This window comes from Thalassophryne amazonica, chromosome 14, assembly GCF_902500255.1.
Source record: "Thalassophryne amazonica chromosome 14, fThaAma1.1, whole genome shotgun sequence".
NCBI lineage: Eukaryota > Metazoa > Chordata > Actinopteri > Batrachoidiformes > Batrachoididae > Thalassophryne > Thalassophryne amazonica.
Window position 1 is genome coordinate 35,301,106 of NC_047116.1, and position 26,080 is coordinate 35,327,185.

Consider the following 26,080-nt stretch of genomic DNA (forward strand, 5'->3'; position numbering starts at 1 on the left):
AGATGTGACTGCTACAGTACAAATTTTGTCATTAATTGAATGATTGATTGTGACTGCTACAGTACAAATTAATTCTGCATAAATTTGTGAAATGTGATTAATGATGCCTTGTAAGCTAATACCTGTACATTATCATATGTTGACCCAATAAAATGTCATTGATGTGATTTCCTAAAGGTTTTTTTTTTTTTGTAGAAGTTTACAATTAATGACTGTTTATGACTGCAATGGTAAGAATATTTCATGAGGTGAGAGATGCAATACAGGCAGCGTCAATAAGTTCCTGCCATGATTGTTTTAAAGGTAAGCACCTTTACCGAAAGTGTAAGCATGCACGGTGGTTGGGGGTGTGCAATAGCATGAATCGTATAGTATCAAAATTGCACACTATGTATCACTATTGCACGTAAATAGAACACAATGACAAATGGTACGAATAATCCATGTCACGTGGCATAAAGTGGCTTTCAAAAGTATTCAGCCCCTTGGTATTTCACACACATTTGTTTATAGCATTTCAAATACACAAAAAAAAAAAAAAAAATCAGGCTTCTCAATATAAAGTTTTAAAATGATCTTAGACTCAAACTGAAAGTAAAGCTCTACAACTTGACATAAATTAATTAAAAATCTAAATGCCAAGATGATGGGCTGCATAAGTAATAAGCCCTTTGTTAGAATACCTGTAAATAAACAGTTTAATTGCCAGTTTTCTTCAGACAAGTCAGGGGATGGATACATGAACATTTTCAACTCACTGAATATGTCTTTATTTACATCACTTATGTAGAAATACAGTATGGCACTCTATGGTAAATCTGTGTGGAGTAGACAGTTCTCAAAAACTGGGTGACTGTGCAAGAAGAGTAGTGAGGAAAGCCAACAAGTCACCCAGACAACCAGGAAGAAGTTATAGACTTCTGTGGTTGTGATTGTAAAAATTGTACATAGTGCATGTTTTGCATTTTGTATTCTCAGTTATACAGCTTCATGATGAAGTGGTACAGAGGAGGGTTTTATTAAAAAGAAGACCTGAAAGTTCAGCTACTATTTGCCAGAAGGTACATCTGTGATGCAAGCCTAAATTTAATGTTTTGGTGAAAGAATTGCATTTCAAATTAAGAGATCACTTGGTGCATTACTTTGAAATCTTTTTGTGTGGATTTTCAAATATAAAGTGAATGGTGTGAGGCCCCTCGCAGCCCCCCCCCCCCCACCTTCGGCCGTGTCACGCTGGCATTCCAGGATTTGGACACTCATCCATTAAAAAAGGAGTTAAACATTCTTTCCTGTCACGTGTATCTCGGGTTTGTCATTCTTGCGGATTGGCTGTGGGAGACAGCTTAGCTACATGATGAAAATGTTTTATATAAATCAAATGGCTCATTCCCAACACAAACTGGCGCCCAGCAGTGAGGGGTTGTGCTGCCCTCTAGCGGCTGTCAACCTTTGTAGTATTTCTGTTGAGTCATTTTTACGGCATTTTAATGCACGGCATTTTAATGCATTTTAATTTATACAGAAGAACCATTTATGTATTTGGGAAATATTTCGACATTACGCACATCCACTGTGTGATTTTTTTCCAGTGAAATCCAGAATTAATGTTATTGTCCACCGGGATCAGTGTCTTGGAGTTTTTCGGGGTTGTGGTTGGAGATTGTTTTTTGTTTTTGGTGCGCAGAGAGGCTGTCTTTGTGTTGTGGACTCCTCCCGCTGTGTGATGAAGTTCAGACGCGCTGCCGTTACGCGCCGCGGCGGCGCGCAGAGGAGTTTCCCGACGCGAAGCTGGAGGATGAACATGGATAGATCAGCCGATCTCGACCGTGGTGGCGTTTGAAAATGAACATCCCCCCGCGCTGACTGAGTGATCGTGTTTTCACGGATATGTTACCACCTTTTATTTGAGTCAGCCTGCGCCGGGGCTCCGAGCGCCCGAACCGTGTGTGGTACCGGATACGTTCTTTTGCGTCCCTCCATCACTGTGCGTGTGTGTGTTGCAGTTTACGCGGAGGATCGTGCGGGTTTTTCCGATCCGGGAGATGTTGGCATGGCCACCTCGCGAGCACAGAAGTGTCCGAAGAGTGAGAAGTTGGACGAAGCGCAGGCTTTGGCGAAGAGCTGCGCTGGGAAACCCGACTTTCTGCCGTGCGACGGGCTGTCCATCTGCGCCACGCACAGCCACGGCAAGTGCTTCAAGCTGCACTGGTGCTGCCACTTGGGCTGGTGTCACTGTAAGTTTGTTGCTGTTCTTTCTGTTTTAAAGTCAGAAATGCGCACGGATGGTGAGAGCGCAGGCTGCACTGAGTGATCGTGGCCATGTTATGAAAGAGGCTTCAGTCTGCGCCTCTGCTGTACACCCACTGAGTATTTGAAGACGATCTGAAGCTCAGATTCTGGCATCATGTTGACAGCATGTGACACAAAATTAGGAACAGGCCATAAGTGTGTTTCCAGGAACATTCCATCAGTGGGTGGTGCTCCATTAAGTTCAAGTTTTGATTCTCCTTTTATAGTCATCCTGATAGATCGACTGTTTTTATATCCGTCAAAACATTCCTGTATGAGTATTTAATGTAGTCTAAACCATGGAAGCTGCACATTTAAGGAGTAGGGGAAGGGCCACGTCTGTGCATATTGTTCTGCTTTTGCGCTTATTTGGAAGCATGTGTCTCACTGTATGACAACACCTAAAGATGAGTGAGTAAAACTAAAACTGTGTCATTAGTGTTTGGCTGGCAGCTGTAGTTGTGTCCACTAAAATTTGAGCTGGAAGGGGTTGTAGATTAAAGCTTTTGTCATGGGTTCAGAAAACTGGAATGGCCATTTAAAATTTCTGACATCAGCTCAAAAAATAAATGAAGTAGTTGTAAAAAAAATATGTGATAGATTAAATGCTAAAGGAAAAACTAATACAGACATAAAAAGAAGACATTCTTATGGTTTTAATTCAGATGTAAGCTATATATATATATATATGAGGGCTGTCAATAAAGTATAGGTCCTTTTTATTTTTTTCAAAAACTATATGGATTTCATTCATATGTTTTTACGTCAGACATGCTTGAACCCTCGTGCGCATGCGTGAGTTTTTCCACGCCTGTCGGTGACATCATTCGCCTGTGAGCACTCCTTGTGGGAGGAGTCGTCCAGCCCCGTCGGAATTCCTTTGTCTGAGAAGTTGCTGAGAGACTGGCACTTTGTTTAATCAAAATTTTTTCTAAACCTGTGAGACACATCGAAGTGGACACGGTTTGAAAAATTAAGCTGGTTTTCGGTGAAAATTTTAAGGGCTGATGAGAGATTTTGAGGTGATACTGTCGCTTTAAGGACTTCCCACGGAGCGAGACGTCGTGCAGCACTCCCAGGCGCCGTCGTCAGCCTGTTTCAAGCTGAAAACCTCCACATTTCAGGCTCTATTGATCCAGGACGTTGTGAGAGAACAGAGAAGTTTCAGAAGAAGTCGGTTTCAGCATTTTATCCGGATATTCCACTGTTAAAGGAGATTTTTTTAATGAAAGACGTGCGGACGGGTCCGCGCGTCGGGACGCAGCCGGCGCGGTGCGGTGGCACAGGAAAAACACCTCCGTGTTGATAACCATTTGTAAAATCCAGGCGGCTTTTTATGGCTTTCAGTGGAGTGAGTATATGAGAAATTGTTTAACAGCTGGACATGTTTCAACTTGTCCTTAAGGCTTCCAACGGAGGTGTTTTTCCTGTGGCGGAGCGTCACGGCGGCTGCGAGCCGACGCTGCAATCCACCCGCACGTCTTTCATTAAAAAAATCTCCTTTAACAGTGGAATATCCGGATAAAATGCTGAAACCGACTTCTTCTGAAACTTCTCTGTTCTCTCACGACGTCCTGGATCAATAGAGCCTGAAATGTGGAGGTTTTCAGCTTGAAACAGGCTGACGACGGCGCCTGGGAGTGCTGCACGACGTCTCGCTCCGTGGGAAGTCCTTAAAGCGACAGTATCACCTCAAAATCTCTCATCAGCCCTTAAAATTTTCACCGAAAACCATCTTAATTTTTCGAACCGTGTCCACTTCGATGTGTCTCACAGGTTTAGAAAAAATTTTGATTACGCCATTTGTAATTTGTCGATTTACGTCAGTTTGTTATGTCTTATACGGAAGGATCTACTTTTTTTAAAACTTCATATTGTCTTGCGGCACGTTTGGTGAGTACACATTTCTTTTATTTGTGCTTGAAAATTATTTTGGGGGACTTTTTCATACACCCGTTTGATTGAGTGGTGTTGCAATGAAAATCTGTCTTTCGCCTCCGGTACCATCGCAGGATATGGAGGCGAGACCCGCAAAGAATCCCAGTCATTAAAAATATATAAACCTCTCTCAGCGTCCATGGAGCTCTGGGGCTCCGATTGCTGAGACGTGCGGTGCTGTGGATTTTGCCGCAAGAAGTCTGTCCTTGCAGCAACAGGTGTACCGGCCGCTTCGCATTAAAACAGCGAGCGTAGTGGAGGCAGAGAGCGGGAGAGGAAGAACGGCGCCCGCTGTTGATGTCGTTGCTGATCTGAGCACACAGATCTGTATCTCACATTCATTGCAGCTTACTTTTGGATGTTGAAACCAGGATGTGTATAAGTAACATTACTAACAGATAAAATCAATTTCAATGTGGGATCGGACTGAAGGCGGGTCATGGAAATGTTACGGCTGTACAAACTGTTTTCACAGAGGGCTAAATTGTAGCTGCAAATTTGTCATTTTTAAACGAAGATTTCTCCGCTGAATTACAAATTTGGGCTTACAGATTTACTTTACTGCATTCACAAGGGTCTTATAAATACATATCAGCTATTTCTTTCTGAAATCTGACCACATTTATTTCAGTGCAGGTCTACTTTAAGATTTATTCTTACATTATTCACAGAAGCGCAGGCCGAACTGTTGTGGAAGAGTCTTAATGATTACAGAATTTATGACATTGATGTCAGCTGGGTGATCTTGAGCTCAGTTTTCATTTCATTTACGTAGCACCAAATCACAACAAAGCTGCCTCAAGGCGCTTCACACAAGTAAGATCTAAAGCCTTGGTCCCACAGAATAATAAGCCATGTATAATGAGCCATGCATGGGTGTGTCAGTGATTATTTGAAGAATGATCCACATTTTCATCTATTCTATGTATCCGTTATGAAGAAGCCTCTATGTGCCTCTAAGTACCTCACATGTGCCAGGTATCAGCCTCTAGTGAGCCACGACTGACCTGTCATAAGTGGTCCTCCAGCCTCAAATGCCGCGTGTCGCCACATATGATCAATGTAGCGCCATGATAATGTGACATTGGTGCATGTTTAGGCATTGGTTTGATCCAAACCTCCAGTCCTCCCACACTTGGTCCCTTTAAGTGTGGGTTTTCAATTCACAGCACCCATTCAAGATGTCATATTTTTTAAACACAGTCCAAAAATATATGCTCCAGTACAGTCCGGCGGGTGTGTGCCGTGCACCAGGCTGCTGTTTACAGAGTCATTAAATGCACCGGACTGGCTAGAACTGAACCACGGGTTCCTGGATAGTCATCTCAGCGCTTCCTCTCGCTGGATTTATTTCTTCCGCCTGCTTAACAGGCATTTTGACATCGTGATCCAACTTTTAACTTTGTGTTCATCCGTTAATGTCTGCAAAATCAATCTTTTGCATGCGCACGTTCTGTATTCTTGGACAGTCGTTTCTGCTCTCGTTCTCGCTGGTTTCATTTCTTCCGCGGCTTTAAACACACATTTGGCACTGTGATCCAACTTTTAACTTTGTGTTCATCCGTTATTGATTGGAAAATCACTCTTTTGCGCACGCTGCTGTTCTGTGTACTTGGACAGTCGCCTCTGTGCTCCTTCTTGCTGGCTTCCTTTCCATCTGCCGTGATCCAACTTTTAACTTTGTGTTCGGGTGTTATTGATTGCAGAATCGCTCTTTTTCAAGCTGGCGTTTTGCATAAATGCTCTTTTTGAGTGCAAGTCATTGCGTCAGTGTGCACAGAGCGCAGCTCATCTGATCCAGCAAGATGTAACAAGATGTTAAATCTATCATGAACATACTTTTACAGCAGCTCATGAAGAAGGAATGAACATGCAACTGTTTTACCAAGCTATTACAATAAAAAAAATAGTTAGGCTACCTTTTAAGCTGTTCCAAAATACGTTCTCCACTTCATGGAGCAGGAGAGAGAGGGGACTAAAAGGGTCCAGATGAAACGGTTCTCTGTGAGTCCAGAAGTGATTAGAGGTGTTTTCAACATCCAAACTGACAGAAAATGATTAATCTGCTACAAAATAATTATTTTATATACAGCGTCCAGCAGACAAAGCAGGTGGGATTGTGTGCAAGAGGGCTGAGCCTGTCCAAAACAGTCCTCGTAGCTGCCAGGCACTTGAATAATGGGCTTCGCAGCCTCGTTCTCACCACAAACATGCCTCTATAAAGATTGTTAGTCCTCGTAGTAACTCGCACACAAACCTCCCCACGCTGTTGTTGCTAAATAACATCTTGAAATTAGTGCCATGCTCAGAGATGAGTCTCGTTAACCAAATATACTCAAATTTCAAATTTATTAATTTATATAGCGCCATTTCACGATGAAATTGTCTCAAGGTGCTTCACACAACATAAAACAACAACAACAAAAAAACTGAATTAAAAATTTAAAACACAATAAAAAGATGACCATAAAAGAATACAAGAATAAAAACACATCATAAAACTAATGATAAAACAAAGAAAACAAATGAGTCTTTAAACGTGACTTAAAAGTCTCCAAAGTATCCGACTGCCGAATGTGTGCCGGATGATCGTTCCTCAGAGCTGGGGCACGGTAGGACTGTGACCGGCAGACTTTTTATTCACCCTGGGAACACATAGAAGTCCTGCACCCTGAGAACGCAGGGCCCGAGCTGGTACATAGGGGCTTACCAGGTCAGCCAGATAGGGAGGTGCAAGTCCATGAACAATTTTATAAACTAATAACAGTACTTTAAAATCCGATCTTGCAGCAACTGGAAGCCAGTACAGGGACGCCAAAATGGGCGTAATATGGTCAAACTTTCTGCTTTTTGTCAAAAGTCTGGCAGCAGCGTTTTGAACCATTTGAAGACCCCTAATCCTGGACTGTGGTAAGCCAGAAAATAGAGCATTACAATAGTCCAATCTAGAAGAGACAAATGCATGAATCAAAGTCTCAGCATCAGCCATAGACAGGATGGGACGAATCTTTGCTATATTTTGCAAATGGAAGAAAGCAGTCCTCGTAATGTCTCTAATGTGGAGATCAAAGGACAACGTAGGATCAAAAATTATTCCAAGGTTCCTCACTTTATCCGTATGATGTATAACACACGAACCTAAGCTAAGTGCTAGCTGATCAAATTGATGCCGATACCTCGCTGGACCAAGAACCATCAAATATACTTCCTCTAAGAGCCTCTCAGAGCCACTATTCTCCCACGATAGTTGAATAAGTCCTCTCGTAGCAAAAAAAAAAAAAAAACCCCAAAAAAACATGCTGCATGGGTCATTATTCATCCTTCATTATTTGGTGGGACCAGGGCTTAACCTTACCAACCCCCAGAGCAAGCACACATGCAACAGCGGTAAGGGGCCCTTCACACATAGTATGAATGTGGTCGAATTGTGCATGAAGTGCGCATGATGCAGGAATTGTATGCAAAACATGTAAAATCGTAGTTGCCTCCAACGCCTCGTACACCTGTTGCTACAACTATTTGTGGACACCAGCAGGTGTGGAGATCTTTGGCTTTGGATGTCCCAGCTGGAGAACACGTACCGTATTTGGATGGACATGAACTAACAACTGTCCACTGTGACGTGTGTGTGTCTGCTCGCTGTCCTCACGTGGACATACATAAAAACATGCCGTCCACATTGACAGGCTACCCCAGGTGAAACGGACCATCCGATCATAACACACAGCGGTCGATCTAAATGTCACGTTACCCACATGAGCTCTCAGGCGGCAAAAAGACAACAAATACAGTATAATTTTTCAGCATTAAGCAACAAGAAAAACAGAAGAAATACAAAGACTTTAGATAAAGTTGAGGCTGCAGCCCACTCCGTTTCCTAATGAAATTAATTTAAAAGAGTAGAAAGCATAGTACCATATGATGCCAGTATATGAAAGGGGAAATAAGTGCGTCTTAAGTCTGGACTTGAAAGTGTCTACAGAATGATCATTCCACAGAAAAGGGGCATGATAAGAGAAAGCTGCTGTGAAAGTGTAGTGACACGGACCCACAACAGGGGGCGTAAATGAACGGACAGTGAAAGAGTCAAATATGAACACTTTACTGTTGTGAAAAGCACAACCAAACACAGCAGATTACCGAATGTGTACAATAACCAATTAACAAGGGTGATGTGTGGGCAGGCTCGAGGATAGAGGATGTCTGTCCTGAGAAGAACCGGAACCACACGATTTCCTCCGCCACCGAACCTGGAGAATACTGGAGCCGCCAAATCCCGAACACCCCAGGTGGCCACCGTCTCCACGTGTCGGATCCGGTACTGCTGGCGAGGAGCAGAGACAATCAGATGTGGGTGTGTGAACACCCAGTACAAACAATGGTGGAAATTCCACCTCCACCTCTCATACAGAAAAGCTGGCACGTGCAGTAGTATGTGTACTTATCAAAAGTTTGGAGTGAAGATGTCAGTCCAAACCCAGCCTCCAGCTGCAAGCACTCACAAAACCGACTGCGAAAATATCACAAGCAAACACTGTGGTAGACAAAATAATGGCTGAGAACAAAGTACCTAGTAAGGTAGACGATATCTCGGCAACGAGGTGGAGATGACGTCCGGTCTTTATGGAGTGGGATGATGAAGTGTAGATGGGTGACAGCTGTCAAGAGATAATGAGTGACAGCTGTCACCCCCGGCTGTGTCCGTGGCGGCAGCGCCCTCTCGTGCCTGAAGCCCGCACTTCAGGCAGGGCGCCCTCTGGTGGTGGGCCAGCAGTACCTCCTCTTCTGGCGGCCCACACAACAAAAGCTCTGTGACCAGCAGACTTTTTATTCACCCTAGGGACACAAAGTAGCCCTGCACCCTGAGAACACAAAGCCCTGGCCGGTACATAGGGTTTAATTAGTTCAGCTAGGTAGGGAGGTGCCAGTCCGTGAACAGTTTTATAGGCTAGTAGCAGAACCTTAAAATCTTATCTCACAGGGACATGAAGAGATGCCAGAATGGGTGTAATGTGGTCAAACTTTCTGCTTCCTGTCAAGAGTCTTGGAGCAGCATTTTGAACCAATTGCCGAACCCTAATGCTAGACTGCAGTAAACCAGAAAATAAAACATTGCAGTAGTCTAATCTAGAAAAGACAAACACATGAATCAGGGTCTCAGCATCAGCCATAGACAGGATGGGACAAAGCTTTGCTATGTTTTGCAGGTGGAAGAAAGCAGTCCTCGTAATATCGCTAATATGTCTAGTTTTCCTTCATATCGAGTGTGATGTTTGTATATGTGTCCCTGCTGTCATGCGCCCACAGTATTTTGAAAGTGGACACATCACTGATATATGGACATAAAAGCAGTAAATTGCATACTTCCACCAGCTGGTTTTAATGACAGCATGACATTTAGTGTCTCCTACTGACAATGTGAAGTGCTCAGTGGGTGACAAGAAGCAAATCTGACACAACTTGCTTTATCTGTTTTAATAACAAAAGACAATCCAGAGCAATCCGAGCGTGTCAGTCAACAAATCATTAATTCAGACAATCATAATTTTTAATGGTTCTGTGGCTAGCGAATCCTGACACATTAAACATTAACATTTTTACAGCTCAAATATTACTGGCAGTGAATGTACCAGCCTATGTGTCCTTCCAAAATCTGTATTTAGACATTAAACATGTACAGAGCATATGTTGGAAAAAACATTTCATGTTGCTGAAAAAATATTGCACACAAAATTGATTCAAAACCAGAAAGAACAACTGGAAAATCAGCGCACAGACAGTATGACAGAGGGGTAGATAGATTTTTATTGGGGGGGTGGGCTGTCCATTATTATTGCTGTCATGGTGTTTTTTGTATTTTGAAACAATCTTTTCCTGAAGCAATTTGTTCAGTGTTTCAAGTATATTAAATAGATGAAACATTTGTTCCATTTGATTAAAATGGAAAATAATTTTCAGAAGCAGTGGTTTCATTTATTTTTATTTCTTTCAAGCAATTTGAATCATTGAAACATTTGGGAAAGAAAATATTTCATTTCATGATCTGAGTGTTTCAAAACAGTGATGTACTTTTTAAAAGAAGAAATCTCTTGAAATGAGAGAATCATGTTCTGAAACAAGTGTGTCATTTAGATTTATAAGCATTTTGAAACACTGCTTCATTTCTTGAACCTTTCATTTAGTTTTTTGCAAACTCAAAACAAATATTTTGAGTTGAGGAATTCCCGTTGTTTGCTAGATGATATCCCAGAGTTGTGAGCATGTTGGGAATCAAGTTTTCATCCACTGAGTTTACAAATCATGAATGATTCCCTGAAGCATTTGTTTCATTCAATGTTTTGGACATTTCAAATCACTGAACCATTTTCTAAAGCAACAGTTTGATTTGGTCTTTTCAGCATTTCAAAACGTTGAGGGGTTGTTTGAAGCTATTGGTTCCTTTGGGATTTGAGCCTTTTGGAAGAGTGACACATTTTCTGAATCAATTTTTCATTTATCATCTTGAGGTTTTTTTTTCTGAATTTCTGAAGCCTTTGTTTCATTTACTGGTTTGAGCATTTGAAACACACTGAATCATTTTTCTTGGCAAAAGCTTAATTTCATGCTCCCAGCATCATAAAAATGTGAATTACTGTCTAAAGCAAATGTCCACTGAACATTTTACACCTTTCAAAACAGTCACTCATTGTGTCATTTTCTGTAGGAGTTGGCTCGTTTTATCCAAATAGCCTGTTTTCTTTCCACACTATTTTAGAAGTGTTTTAAACCTGAAATCCACACACATTTATTGAGAATGAAGCTCCACTCAGCGGTAGATGTTTTGAAATCTTAATTTAGAAAAAGGTTCACACCATTTTCACCATTCGTGTGTGTTTGATTTGAACCTTCTTGGCCTGACACTTCAGCTCTGCACTGGATTTACAGGATGTTTGCTTCTCTGCGGTCCTTGTTCATTTTCCCTTCGGCTGCCCTGAAATCCTCAGACCAGTGCACAGACAAGCATCCAGAGCTTATAGTGTGTAACCGCGGAAGTCACGCTCTAATCTTTGCCACGTAAGCACAGGATTTAGATGCTTGCCTCCATCCACAGAGCTAAATGATTTGAGATATCTGATGTAGCTGAAAATACAATACAAATTCTCTTCATTGATTCTGCTTAGAGACATGTTCGTTTTATTTTTCTCAGCAAATTCCACTTAGTCTTATGCCAGTTGCAAACATTGTGAACTTGCTCCCTCTTGTCTGTTCTGAAATGTTCACAAGTGTGGCTGCAAAAGTGTTGCACCATCTTCATACTTATTATCTCCACCAAGGAACATCTTGTTGCCATTTGTCTGTCTGTCTGTCTGTCAGTTAGAAAGCTATCGCTACAGGACATGAACAGATTTCAGTGAAATTTGGTGAAGAGGTCAGCCTTGTGTTGACTAAATTGTGGATAATGACATCGATCTGGATGGTAGATCTCGATTCAGTTCAGTTTATTTGTATTGTGCTAAATCACAATGCAGATCGCCCAAAGGCGCTTCACAATAATAGCAGACCAAGCACAGATGGGTGACCATCTGTTCTGACAACCACAACAAAATGCTAAATGGTATGGATGGTAAATGGACTGCATTTATATTGTGTTTTTACATATATATCAGAAGCTCAAAAAAACACAAGACAAGGTCGAGATCAAAAACAGGCAACAGGTTCAGAAAATGACAAGGCAAAAACTGAGATCAACAACTATGGAAGAAGAGCTGGAATGAAGACACAAAGGAACAAAGAACTGGCAAAGGAATGGAGACAAGCAGAGAGTTTAAATAACAAGAGTGATTAGTGAAATGAGACACAGGTCTGGGAGCACAACCAGGAAGATGGCGTGGCAAACAAAAGAGACAGGACACACCCAGAACCCAACTGCCAGACAAGAGAGTGCAGTCAGAAAAATACCAAGCAAACCAGACACCAAGAAAACCTTAACATGAACATAATAAAATGCATGAATCCCCACATGACAAAACTACCCACATGACAATTTCTAACCCCTTCCCCTAACCCTAATCATAACCCCCAGAACCCCCCCGCATCACCCCGCATTTTGTGATACAGTCATGAAAATGTGGCGCATTCTGTGATGGTATCACAAAGTAATAGATTAATTAAATTTTTGCGATGCCATCACGAACTGGGGTGAGATTGGGTTGACCTTGGTGCTTATGGAAAAACTCCTGGTGATATCACAGCATGCACAACAATGTTACAAGCTCCATTCAAGTGATAAGCAAAGTATGTCAAAGTTTGCAATGGAAAAAATACATTTTCAAACACCTTGAAAAACCCACCAATTAACACAAAACCACAACATAATGGTAGAATATCCCAGTTAATCACAGACACCCTTCAGGACCCTCTGAAGTTTTCCAGGATATGGACAAGGTTCCAAACGGTGACCTTCTTGTATGCATATCTGTGAAAACAAGAACGGAGCTTTGTTGACGTCTTTGGATGAGAAAATGGAAAGTGGAAGTGCACGTGGGAGGAAGCAGTGCACGCAGCTGGTGACGCTATCAGTCCAAGGCTCTCATTAGCAGTAATTAGCTGTGTTTTGTGTCACCGCCAATACATCATGTCTGATGAACGTTTTTACTCATTGCAGTACCGAAACCACCTGGTACCAGTGGTTTTTTTCTTTACTTGTCTGATGCACAACGTAATAATTGCAATTAGGAAGCAAAGCGATGAATAACTCAGTAAGACAACAAGCTCATGAGTCTTGAATGGTCTCATTAGTCCGCTTGTACTCTGTCGTCTCCAATTTTACTTTCTGAGATATCTTCTTGTCAAGACAGCAGAGCTTCTCAGTAGACTCATCTGTCTTACCGTGCCGCTGTCCAGGGCAAATATTTAAGGGTCACGACCCTGTCAGCTGATCCTGGACTGCTCATAATTGGTTAAAATCACAATTTATGAGTTAATTAAAAGCAGAACCGCAAGAAAACATCACCAGGACTGTTCTGCTGCTTATACGAGAGCTGAGGCTGAATATCTGACATGCACAGGAAAATAAAGTAAGCACAGTGGAACAAATTTAGCCTTTGGGTAACAGGAAACAGGAAAGGAGTTTCTCATGCTGCTGGGTTTGCCGTCTCTTCTCTGCAATGCTGAAACCTGAAACTTATGCTGTGTGCTCGGCTCCAGCCCCTTTGTTGAACTGATTTAAAGACAAAGTACAGCGGAAGTGTTCGAGCAGATCATATCTAGCAGCCAAATGGGTGCAGCAGCTATTGTCAAGCATAAGAATCTGCTCAAATCATCACTTTTGTTCAACCGGTGTACATGTTTTTTCTTCTTCCTGCTGCTTATTCTGGATGTAAAAGCTGCTGAATGTGGATCAGATGTACAAAAATCAAATACATTAACTGAGGGGGTTGATAATGACTCAGTGGTTGTGGTACGAGCCAATAAAATGGCATAACAGCTGTGTTCATTCATCTTGCCTACATGCTGGAGTGTCGATGGCTGTGCTCTGCCAGCTCATCTTTTTAACACGCAGCCACACTGTGTATTAAAATGACACAAGAGCTGAAATTTAAAGAGTGATGCCGCCGTAAAAAAGAAAGCATGCAGATGAGACAGATTTTCCACTTTAAATTTAGAAGATTACTATGTAAGTACCTCACATGGTATAAAATATTTCCACCGTGAAAAGAATTGATTCTTATCACAATTCTTATCCTTACAGTTTCAAAGCTTTCAAAAATTGATTTTTAAAATAACGTCTCTGTTTCAGTTTCTCCTCGCTGCCTTAAATGTGGAGTTGCTGTCACGCATCACACTCAGCCTCTAGACAAGCGTTTCTGCTACATTAGCGTATTAGCTTGATTCATCATTAGCATGGAGAAGCAACAAATGCAGGAAGTTCATCCCGCTCTGCCAACATTAAAAACAAGTGTTTGGGTACACTTTGGTTTCTACAATGTCCTGTGTAAGAAGGAGCTTGATATGACCAACTATGTATACAAGCTGTGCAAAATGATGGTCAAGCATTTCGGAAACATAGCATTAGCATTTCATCACTCCAATCAGAAAGAGTTGGAACAGCCGCAGAGGCTGACATTAGAAGTTGCCCAGCGCACATTGCATCACTTTAACCCTCTGGGGCTGACGCCGTCGTATACGATGGCTGGGACCAAGCTTTACTAAATTATAATTTTTTTAGTTCAATTTATTTTCATTTATATAGCGCCAAATCACAACAGAGTTGCCTCAAAGCGCGTCACACAGGTAAGGTCTAACCTTACCAACCCCCAGAGCAACAGTGGTAAGGAAAAACTCCCTCTGAGGAAGAAACCTCAAGCAGACCAGACTCAAAGAGGTGACCCTCTGCTTGGGCCATGCTACAGGCATAAATTACAGAACAATTCACAGAACAATTCACGGACGAATATACAAGAAATGCTGTTGGTGCACAGGACAGGAACAGGACAGGAACTAAATTTCACTAAAAGACCCAGAATTTAGGTAAAGTTGAGGCCGCAGCCCGCTCCAATTTCTAATAAATGAATTAAAAGAGTAAAAACGTAAAACAAAACTGTACCAGTATGCTAGCCATATGAAAGGGAAAATAAGTGCGTCTAAAGTCTGGACTTGAAAATCTCTAAATATAAATAAAATAATAATAAATATAAATAACTTTTTAATATGAGATAGAAACTTACTTTTTTGCTGAAAAGTTATCTCCGCGAACTTTCGAGCCAGCCATCGGCCATCTTTGTACTCACTGTTCACTGATGAACTCATCCCACCTGCTCAAAGTGATGTTAATCAGTGAAATCACCTGCTGGAGTCAGTGGCTACAGAGAAAACCTGTACCCTCTCGGCCCTTTCTGGAATAGTTTGGACACCACTTCCTTAGGCCCTGTGACAGGCTGGTATCCTGTCCAGGGTGTGCCCTGCCTTATGCCCTATGACTGTTGGGATAGGCTCCAGCTCCCCACAACCCTCAATTGAAGTAAATGTTTGAAGATGAGTGAGTGAGGGATTCCTTAGTTTTTTATCTTTAATAAATTTGCAAAAATCTCAAAAAACTTTTTCACATTGTCATTATAGGGTATTGTGTGTATAATTTTGAAGTCTGTAGACAATTCCTTTGACTTCATGCTTGGTTTGTGCTCTGACATGCACCGTCAACCGTGGGACCTTATATGTAGACAGGTGTGTGCCTTTCCAAATCATGGTCAATCAACTGAATTTACCCCAGGTGGACTCCAATTAAGCTGTAGGAACATCTCAAGGATGATCAGTGGAAACAGGATGCACCTGACCTCAATTTTGAGATTCATGGAAAAGGCTGTGAATACTTATGCACATGTGATTCCTTAGGTCCTGTGACAGGCTGGCATCCTGTCCAGGGTGTGCCCTGCCTTATGCCCTAAGACTGCTGGGATAGGCTTCAGCCCCCCACGACCCTCAATTGAAGTAAGTGGTTGAAGATGTTGAAGATGAGGTTGAAGAGTGAGGGATTCCATCCATCCATCCATCCATCCATCCATTTTCTTCCGCTTTATCCGGAGTCGGGTCGCGGGGACAGCAGCTCAAGCAAAGCCGCCCAGACCTCCCGATCCACACACACCTCCCCCAGCTCCTCCGGGGGAACCCCACTGAGTGAGGGATTCCTTAGTTTTTTATTTTTAATAAATCTGGAAAAATCTCAAAAAACATTTTTCACATTGTCATTATGGGGTATTGTGTGTAGAATTTTCAGGGGAAAAAAAAAAAGAATTTCCTACATTTTGGAATAAGGCTGTAACATAACAAAATGTGGAAAAAGTGCAGCGCTGTGAATACTTTCTGGATGCACCGTATCCAATCTATTCTTCCTCAGCCAAGTCCTCCAACTCAAATTAATGTCTGTACGTCCTCTGTAATGGGTTTCTCGTTTGATTATTGGTGTGCAGTGGAAGGTGTTATTCTGAAGGTCTGATATGAACCCTCAAACTACAGATACTGCTACAGGTAACTTAAGATGTCGTGCTGTGTCCATCTGTCCCATTAGTACATTCAACAGTCAGTGTTGAAATGGGCACTTTGCCTTCACAACCTATTCCTGTCACATCTCATATCCTCTTAACACATCTCAACATCTAAAGAGAGACACTTGTCCTTTTTGAAACATCACAGGAGCTTAGTTAGAGGACCCCTATGATCTGGATCATTTCTTTCAGAGTAGACCACATTAAGGTGAATATGTCTCTTCTTCATCTTAATCTTTTTTTTAGTTTAATGATTAATGCTATAATTAAATACAGAGTCCAAAATGTAAACAAACAAACAACAAAAAGCACAACAATAACAGAAATCAAACAAACAAAAATAACCCAATGCTTACAATTAGCCTTGCTGCAAAGTGGAAAGAGGCGATTGTAATGTCCATGTCCATCTGTTTGTCTGTCCTTGGTGATCTCTTCTAAACACAAAGACCAGTTTCAATCAAACTTGGCAAGTAAACTTGCACAGAACAGGAAGGCCATAGTGCAAAGGTCAATGTCAAATCAGAGGTTATTATCTAAAATACATGAACGTCCATATCTCAGGAACTAGATGAGATAGTGAAACACTGTCTTCTGTGTACAATTTTTCTATCCTTGTGTCAAGAAATGTATCAAAATGCTGATATTTTGGTGTCATGTAATGATATGCAAAGTTGAAAAATTAGCTGGTGGCAGCTAGACACTGCAGTCGTCTAGATGCTTTATTGGCAAACAATCCTTTGGGAAAAAAAACAGATTATTGATAAAATCTGGGTGAACTCAACAGAGGATAATATTTGACAAAGAACTGGCTTTAGGTGCATACAGCCAAAGCAGACAAACCACACATAAGAGAAAAATGCTAGAAAAAATTAGAAATGACCCTTTAAATGCTAAATAGCATTTGAAGAATTCAGATGCAAAACCCAGTAAATCCTAAACCACACATTCATAGTTTAAACCAGCACTTGGATGCTTCGGTAAATATCAGTGTGCAAAATGTTAAAGAATTTGAATACTGTATACCATTTCGCTTCATTCATACATTTTCTGCTGCATTTTCCTTTAAAACTGCATTTTTCTCCATTTAAAAAGATACTGGGTTTTGCATTTGACCCCTTTGTTTATTACAATGAAAAACTAGAAGGTGAACACTGACCTGAGTTTGGCTGATCTGTGTACATTTGCACTTTAATCAGAGCACACGTTTAGGCTGATGTGTGCACAGACAAAAATATTTAATTTGTATAATTTTCTGTTGTATTAATTTGTCAGTTTTCACCATAAAGTGCCAAAATTTAACCTCAACGAACCATAATCCTTTCTAATATTAAAATCACAGAAATCTCCATATTCTAATTTGGTTAGAAATAAATTGCATCACAGTTTACATTATTCTATACTATACAGTACTTCTGGAAAGTATTCAGAACACTTCACTTTTTCAACATTTTGTTATAGCAATATTCCAAAATTGATGACATTCATTTTTTTTCTCCCAAGCCCCATAATGACAACATGATAAAAGTTTTTTGATTTTTTTTTTTTTTTGTGCAAATTTTAAAAAAGATAAAAACTAAGAAATCACACATACATAAGTATTCACACCCTTTGCTCAATACTTTTTTGATGCACGTTTGGCAGCAATTACAGCCTCAAGTCATCTTGCATATGAAACCACAAGCTTGGCCCACCTATCTTTGGGCAGTTTTGTCCATTCCTCTTTGCAGCACCTCTCAAGCTCCATCAGGTTGGATGCGGAGCGTTGGTGCACAACCATTTTCAGATCTCTCCAGAGATGTTCAATCAGATTCAGGTCTGGGCTCTGGCTGGACCACTCAAGGACATTCACAGAGTTGTCCTGAAGCTACTCCTTTGATATCTTGACTGTGTACTTAGGGGTCATTGTCCTCCTGAAAGATGAACAGTCGCCCTAGTCTGAGGTCAAGAGTGCTCTGCAGCAGGTTTTGATCCAGGATGTCTCTGTACATTACTGCATTCATATTTCCCTCAATCCTGACTCGTCTCCCAGTTCCTGCTGCTGAAAAACATCCCCACAGCATGATGCTGCCACCACCATGCTTCACTGTAGGGATGGTGCCTGGTTTCCTCCAAACAAGATGCCTGGCATTCACACCAAAGAGTTCAATCTTTGTCTTATCAGACCAGAGAATTTTGTTCCTCATGGTCAGAGTCCTTCAGGTGCCTTTTGGCAAACTCCGGTTGGACTGCCATGTGCCTTTTACTAAAGAGCAGCTTCCATCTGGTCACTCTACCATACAGGCCTGATGAGTGGATTGCTGCAGAGATGGTTGTTCTTCTGGAAGGTTCTCCTCTCACCACAGAGGAATGCTAGAGCTCTGACAGAGTGATCATCGGGTTCTTGGTCACCTCCCTGACTAAGGCCCTTCTCCCCGATCGCTCAGTTTAGATGGGTGGGCAGCTGTAGGAAGAGTCCTGGTAGATCTGAACTTCTTCCATTTATGGATGATTTTCAATTTCAGTTTATTTTCATTTATATAGTGACAAATCCTTTCCAAATCATGTCCAATCAACTGAATTTATCCCAGGTGGACTTCAGTTAAGCTGTAGACACATCTCAAGGATGATAAGTGGAAACAGGATGTACCTGAGCTCAATTTTGAGCTTCATGGCAAAGACTGTGAATACTTATGTACATGTGATTTTTTAGTTTTTTATGTTTAATAAATTTGCAAAAGATTCAAAAAATGTATTTCACATTGTCATTATAGGGTATTGTGTGTAGAGGTTTGAGGAAAAAATGAATTTCATCCATTTTGGAATAAGGCAGTAACATAACGAAATGTGGAAAAAGTGAAGCGCTGTGAATACTTTCTGGATATACGGTACTGTACTGTACAGTACTATACTATACTATGCAGTTTGCCCCTTTTTGGAAAATTTAAATGTGATTTCTTTTTGAGGACATTTCCCCATCTATAGTAGGACAAACCACTGACATTGCCATCCAAGGACTCAAGCAAGACACAAGGGTAGACTGTGTTCCAAAATTACCTGAAGTGGGTTTGCAGAGTTCAGTGACTGACAGTGACTAGTGGTTACTGTCACTATGGAGACAGTAGAAAGACAGAACCACATTTAGCTCCACATCTTTCCAACTTTCTTCACACATTTTTCCCTCACTTGTGGTATATTGCAGGAATATCAGACTTTGATACCCTCTTGTTTGGCACATATGCAAAATGAGACTGTATGTCAGTGTGCTGCTTGCTTCTACAGAATATAAATAAGAATTACAAATCAGTCAGAGCCACAATCTGTCAAAGATCCGATTACTTTTGATCCCTTAAAAATATGCAACCACACAAAATGCTGTAATTCCTGCAGTGATCGGCTGGTATGGATGAAAAGACTCAAATCTTTTAAGTAAGTATTCACATAAGCAGCATGTATGAGCAAATAAACCTATTAGGAATGTCTGGAAGCAGACAGTCCACGTTTTGAAGTTTAGCAATAGATGCTTCGCTCTGCCATTTAAGACCAGAATTAATAAATGGAATAGTTTTGACTGTGTTGAATGTTTACTATCCAAAGTAACGGTCCAATGTTGATGTCCATTGGATTCTATGACATGTGACATGTTACCCAGTAACATGATAACTAAGCATGACACATGGTGCAAACTATTCCTTTTTAAAACTCTATTCACTCAACCAATAATTTGCATCACTTTTTACCAGAATTGGAGCAACTTTAACTTTGGCCTCCTGTACAAACTGAAATTGAACTTTGTCACCATTTTGCTGTTTTTATCCCATAACTTCATAACATTCAGTCAAAAATAGCCCAAACTATACCTTTTTGGAATCTTTATGATCAGATTAATAATGTGGTATACTTTTCAATATGACTGGAGCATTTGTAAACTTGACCCCTGTGTAATTATTCATTAACCAATGCTTACCTCAACCATCTGCAACAGGTCCAAAATTCTGCAGCAAGGCTGCTGTCTCGCTCAAACAGAAGGACTCATATTTCTCCTATTTTAAAGTCTCTTCATTGGCTCCCAGTGTTGTTGCATTTCCATTTTAAGATCCTAGTGTTGACTTTTAGAGCTTTGCATGGTCAGGCTCCCCCCTACATTAGAGACCTGTTATGTCCCTACGCTCCCGCTCGGAGCCTGAGGTCAGTGGATCAGAACCTTCTGAGGGTCCCTCGTACCCACTTTAAGATCCGAGGAGATCGCTCTTTCCAGGTCATTGCGCCGAGACTCTGGAATGATCTCCCTTTGTCTCTTCGTTCGCTGGACACTGTCGATGTTTTTAAGAGCAAACTTAAAACCCATCTGTTTCTCCAGGCATTCAAACCTTAGTAGTGAGAGGGCAGTTTTATGACCACTGTGTGTGTCTTAGAGCTATTTTATTGTGATGTACATTGTATTTTATTCTCAGAATTTTTACCTGTGTGTGTCTTTTATGAAGCACTTTGTGACTTTCCTTGTCTGTGAAAGGTGCTATATAAATAAACATTACTTACTTGCTATCTTGGCCGCCTGTTGAAAAATCAAGTGGATAGTCTTTTCAAAAGAGTAACATCTAAGGAGTATTTGTACCAAATTTGGTGCGTGTACCACCATTTGAATGATTGTTTCAGTTATCTGCTGCACTAAAAAGCGTAAGATAAAAAGAAGCAGTGGTTAATGACAAACATGAGTCGATCCACTGAGCCACTGGATTATGGAGATTCTTTGGTTCAGGAAATAATTTGCCATTTCAAGATGCTCAGATCCATAAATGAAACAAAGGAGATTCATTTTTGATGTACTTCAAAGACTATGATGGGAAGCATGTGATGAATCGTTTGGATTTTTAATGTAAGGAAAACGAGTCAGTGGTTTGAAATGCTCAAAACAAGAACTGAAGCACTTGGCCCAGTATTTGTTTAAAAATACTTGAAACACCATTTGTATATGTGTGTGTGTGTGGGAGGGGTCATCAAGTTAATTGTGATGATTCCTTGGTTCAGAAAATGATTCCGTGTGAGACCTTTGAAACAAACTGCTGGAATCTACTGGTATATGTGTCCATTTTCCATGCCCGCTTACTCCAATTAAGGGTTACAGGGGGACTGGAGCATATCCCAGCAGTCATAGGGTGTGAGGCGGGGTACACCCTGGACAGGACGCCAGTCTGTCATATATAGACAGACAAACACGTGCACACACCTATGGCTAATTGAAAGTTTCCAGTTCACCTAACCTGCATATCCTTTGGATGTGGGAGGAAGCCGGAGCACCTGGAGGGAACTCACACAAACATGGGAAGAACATGCAAACTCCACACAGAAAGGCCACAGGTGGGAAGTGATCCCATGACCTTCTTGCTGTAAGGCAACAGTGCCAACCACTAAGCCACCATGCTGCCTCTACTGGTACACCTTTAAAAAAAAAATCCATTGATTCTGACTCACAACATCTTTTGGTTTGTGGGGACCTCTTGGTTCAGGAAGTGCCTCATGATTCCACGCATCTCTAAACACTAAATGAAACTACTGCGTTCAGTGGTTCACTTTCCAAAATGCAAAGCTCTATGTCACCACCATCTAGTAGATTGCTGGAATTCCTTGGATAAGAAAATGATTCTGATTTGAGGCGCTCTAAACAGGAATTATAATTTCATTCAGTTTATTTATATAGCTCCAAATCACAACATGTCACCCCATGATGCTTTACAAAGGAAATGTCTAACCTTATCCACCCCCAAAGCAAGCACATTGGCAACAATGGCAAGGAAAAATTCCTTTAGTCATTCTTTGATTGTAGGAAAAAGCCTCAAGCAGACCGCAGAGGAGGGGTGACCATCTGCTCTGGCTATACTACCAATAACAAATAATAATTAAAAAAAAAAACAAAGCACAATAAGGATTTGTCAAATATGCAGGTCAGAGAAGATGCAGCTTTAAGCATAAACCTATAAAGTCCAGTGGTCGTATTAAATACGTGTCCATCAGTCAAACAGTAAAGAACATGAGCCCATGTAGTGGAACACAATTGTCCTTCTGATGCCATTTGTGATTCCAAGTCCCAACATTGTAGTCTGCCAGTGCCCACCATGTCCTCCTGGGCTTTGCCAGTCTGCAGTGAAATCATTCGATGGTGGTCACCTATAGACTCTTCATCAGACGTTCCCTCAGTCAGAGAACAAGGAAGAAATCAGTCAGCTGGAATGTACAATGTACAACAACACTATATTACAACAGCAAAATTACAGGCAGGAAGCTAATGTAATCACTGACAACATAGTCATATGTTTCACTAACATTCCACAGAATTTGGATGTGGTGAGTCTGAGTCCATCTCCACCAGTAAGAACATAAATAATAGGTGGAGAGTTAAAATTATTTAATACAATCAACTCTATATTAGTCATAAACTATACAGAACAGATGGGACTTTAATCTGGATTTGAATGACTTCACACAATCAGACTGTTTTATCTCAACAGATGGACTATTCCATAAAACAGGTGCACAATAAGAAAATGCTTTGTGACCTGCTGACGTTTTCTTAACCTTTCAAACACACAGTAGTCCTGCATCCCAAGAATGCAGAGCATGGGCATAAGGTTTGAGTATGTCAGCAAGATACGGAGGTGCTCGTCTGTGGAGGACTTTTTATCTATCTGTCTATCAAATTTGTCAGAAAATTATTCAGTGATTTGAATTGATAGAAAACGATGATGACAGCATCAAGTGAGACCCGCCCCCACCCCCCTCACCTCCTCAGTGCACCATCTTCTTCAGTTCTTGCCGTCTTTTTTCTGCAGCTACCTCGTCTGCCTGAACTCTTGCCTTATTTTGTCTATGGACTATTGAGTTCCTCTCATTAAACAGAAAACGGTTACTTTCCTCCCTTTTTATCACCACTGGCTTTGGCTTCTTTCTCGTAATAGTGCGTACAAAGTATGTGAACGTCAAGCATCAGACATTGACTGTTAATTGCTTGGCGTTTGTGGACCCTCAGTCTAATAACGAAATGGGCATCTAAATTTTTGTTAGAACTCATGAAAATCAGAAATTAACTTGTAAAATGATCGCGTAGGTGATTTATGTATAGAAAAAAAAAAATCCCCCCACATTTATTATGTATCTCTTTAGAACACTGAAATCTCACTTTGTCCATTCAGAATTGCAAAACTAAGCTTCTTTCTTACTTCTAAGGTGTTTGAAGTTTTCCAGCCTGAGAAAAGCTTTTGATGGATTGGGTCCCCCAGCCTGCAAAACAAAAGACAAGGACAGAATGAGAGGAAGTGATGCGTAGACTTGTCATCTTCTGTAGTTTGTCTCTCTCCAGGGAACCCAGTTAAACATACATCTGAGCTGCACGGCACAGCTCACATTTGGAGCCAGCGGGCTGCAGACAAAGGCGAACATTTGGAAGCAGTCTTTTTACGCATTCACAAGAGGGCTTCTTGCCAAAAATGAACACACACACACACACACACACATATATATATATATATATATATATATATATATATATATATATATATATATATATATATATATATATATATATATCAGACTCAGGTGTGCTGCTGTGGACCGCTGATCGATCCCCCGTCTGTTATTATGATATAATGCTGAATTTATGTGGAAATGATTGTGAGCCTGTGGGGCTCTGCCTCTAGCAAGCACTACTTTCTCAGGACCCCCAACTCCCTTTCAAGCCCCTTAGTGCATCCAGCCTTCCCGTGTGTTACCCAGCGAGTCTGGGCACTGTGTTTGGCCACTGTTTGTTTTTAAGCTAAGCGCCATTGCTGCTAGTGTGAGCGCGCAATGGTACAAAATGGCAAATGGGACGAATGATCAATATCACGTGACATAAATGACAAGGATTTTTTATGTGTTATATAATTAAAAATATGCTATGTACAAATTCCTTCCCAATTTGTGCAGCAGCGAGTCACCTCACGGCGCACTGCAGTTAGCACAGCATTCTTTACTGGCTGCTACTTGTTAAGCAATACCAATTTGTACCAACTGAAATGTGTTTTTAAAATTTATGCTTTTATTTTTGTCTCCTTCAGGCAAGTATGTGTATCAACCCATGACCAATGTGTGCCAGCTGCCCAGCACAGCCGTGCCACCTGCTGGGGCAGAGTACAGTAACACCATTGACCTGTCTATGTCTTTGGCTGAACGTTTCCTCAAGCTCGCCCCCTGCTTCCAGTCCCCTCCTCCCCTGGAGTCGCCCAAGTACTGCGTCATCGCAGACCTGTTTGTAGATGACTACATCGTCAAACGTATCAACGGAAAGATGTGCTACGTCCAGCGCCCACCTCCTCCCGTACCTGAACCGCCTCATCCCCCAACCCCAACCCCCACGCCGCATGCACCTCAAATCACCCAGAATCCTCAGCAGCCTCGGCAACCGGTTAAAGCAGCGCAGTCGACCCAACATGCACCTGCACAGCCCACCCAGCCTGTGTATGCTGAGCACAAACACCCCTGTCCTATTGATAAAGTCAAGGGAACCAAAATGGACCACTGCTCGTCTCCCTCAAGCTCTGAGGACTCTGGAATAAATGCACTGGGTCTGCATTATGTGGAGTCCTGCGAGGAGGAGACTGAAGAGGAGGAGGATGACGGGTTGAGCACAGATGGAAACTCCAGTCCTATAAGCCTCTGGGATCAAGACGACTGTTCTCTGCTCTCTCCCTCTAAATCTATGATAGAGATCATTGAAAAGATTGAAACAACTGTGTAACTCTCACACAGGCAGCGGCTTGTGAGGAAGTGATTTTACAGGGCAGAATCCTGTTACTGAAAAAAAAATACTCACTATGATTTATTTTAGATGAACAAATAGAAGATAACCAGCCTGTGTAACGCTGCAGCGGGGCTTTGCTTGTTTGACTCGGAGCCTATTTTCCTGCAGGCAGTCAGTCGGCGGCTGCTGCTGGTCTTCACCCACACACAGCCTCTTCAGTGCCCACATCCCCTGCATGGAATGAATTTCTCCAAACTACAAAGGACAAAGAGAAAACACAAAGGCATCAAGCATATGACTGAGCAACCACGCCCCTGTAACATGGTTTTTATGACTAACAAATATCGTATACTCAATTAATCCACATGCAGCTCAGATAGAGATTTCTGTGTCCTTCCTCTGCAGTTGGATCGGACTGGAGCTAAATTATGGATGATCAGAGGTGACGTCAGCCGCTTTGTTGATGGTAATGAGCAGTTAGGCCATTCTTAGTGTTTTCCAGTCATCAACCTGACAGTCAGATTTATTCTAACACAACATTAGAGTGGGCGAAAAGACCCACTTTCTTCTCCTGTAGTTAGACTCCACCTACATATATTAGAAACTCCAGCACTTCAGTGTAAAAAGTCCAAGCTGTCTACCTAAAGCACATCAGCCTTTTACCCTGTTAATTACTCACACCTGCATTTAAAACATTATTACCGGCCCACAATTGTCTGCACTTTACTGACACCACCAAGAGCAGTGGGTCAGTTTGACAATCAAATATTATACAGAAGCACATTCTTATGCTGTATCTACCAGTGAGGACCAAGGATGTTCTTCCTCCTAAACCATTTATCAGACATTTAAGCTGAGCACCAACCACTTTCTTTGTTCTCAATGAGAAAAACGAGGCCTACGTTGGCCTTTATTAGCATGAAATGAACACAGAGTGAGTGTGAGCAGTGAAGCACCCAGTGTATTCTGTATTCTGTTGAACATTTATATCTAAAGTTATATACTAACAAAGCGTTTTTATTAATTGGTTTTGTTGGCTTAAGGTTGACATGTCTTCTGATGATACAGGTAATATGGGAAGGTG

The 26,080-nt window shown here is 41.4% G+C and overlaps 1 protein-coding gene across 1 annotated transcript; it reads left to right on the forward strand.

Moving 5' to 3' along the window:
• Positions 1 to 1,729: 1,729 nt before the first annotated feature.
• zgc:162707 (UPF0524 protein C3orf70 homolog B) lies at positions 1,730 to 26,080 on the forward strand. Its single transcript, XM_034186200.1, has 2 exons — positions 1,730 to 2,234; positions 24,314 to 26,080. The coding sequence occupies exons 1-2, from the start codon at positions 2,051 to 2,053 to the stop codon at positions 24,991 to 24,993; spliced, it is 864 nt and encodes a 287-aa protein (XP_034042091.1). The 5' UTR covers positions 1,730 to 2,050; the 3' UTR covers positions 24,994 to 26,080.

Bases quoted from the DNA above. Each gene is read 5' to 3' on its own strand.
- zgc:162707 (XM_034186200.1), top strand. From the start codon at position 2,051: ATGGCCACCTCGCGAGCACAGAAGTGTCCGAAGAGTGAGAAGTTGGAC. The intron at 2,235-24,313 runs GTAAGTTTGTTG...TGTCTCCTTCAG, and splicing joins CCACTTGGGCTGGTGTCACT to GCAAGTATGTGTATCAACCC.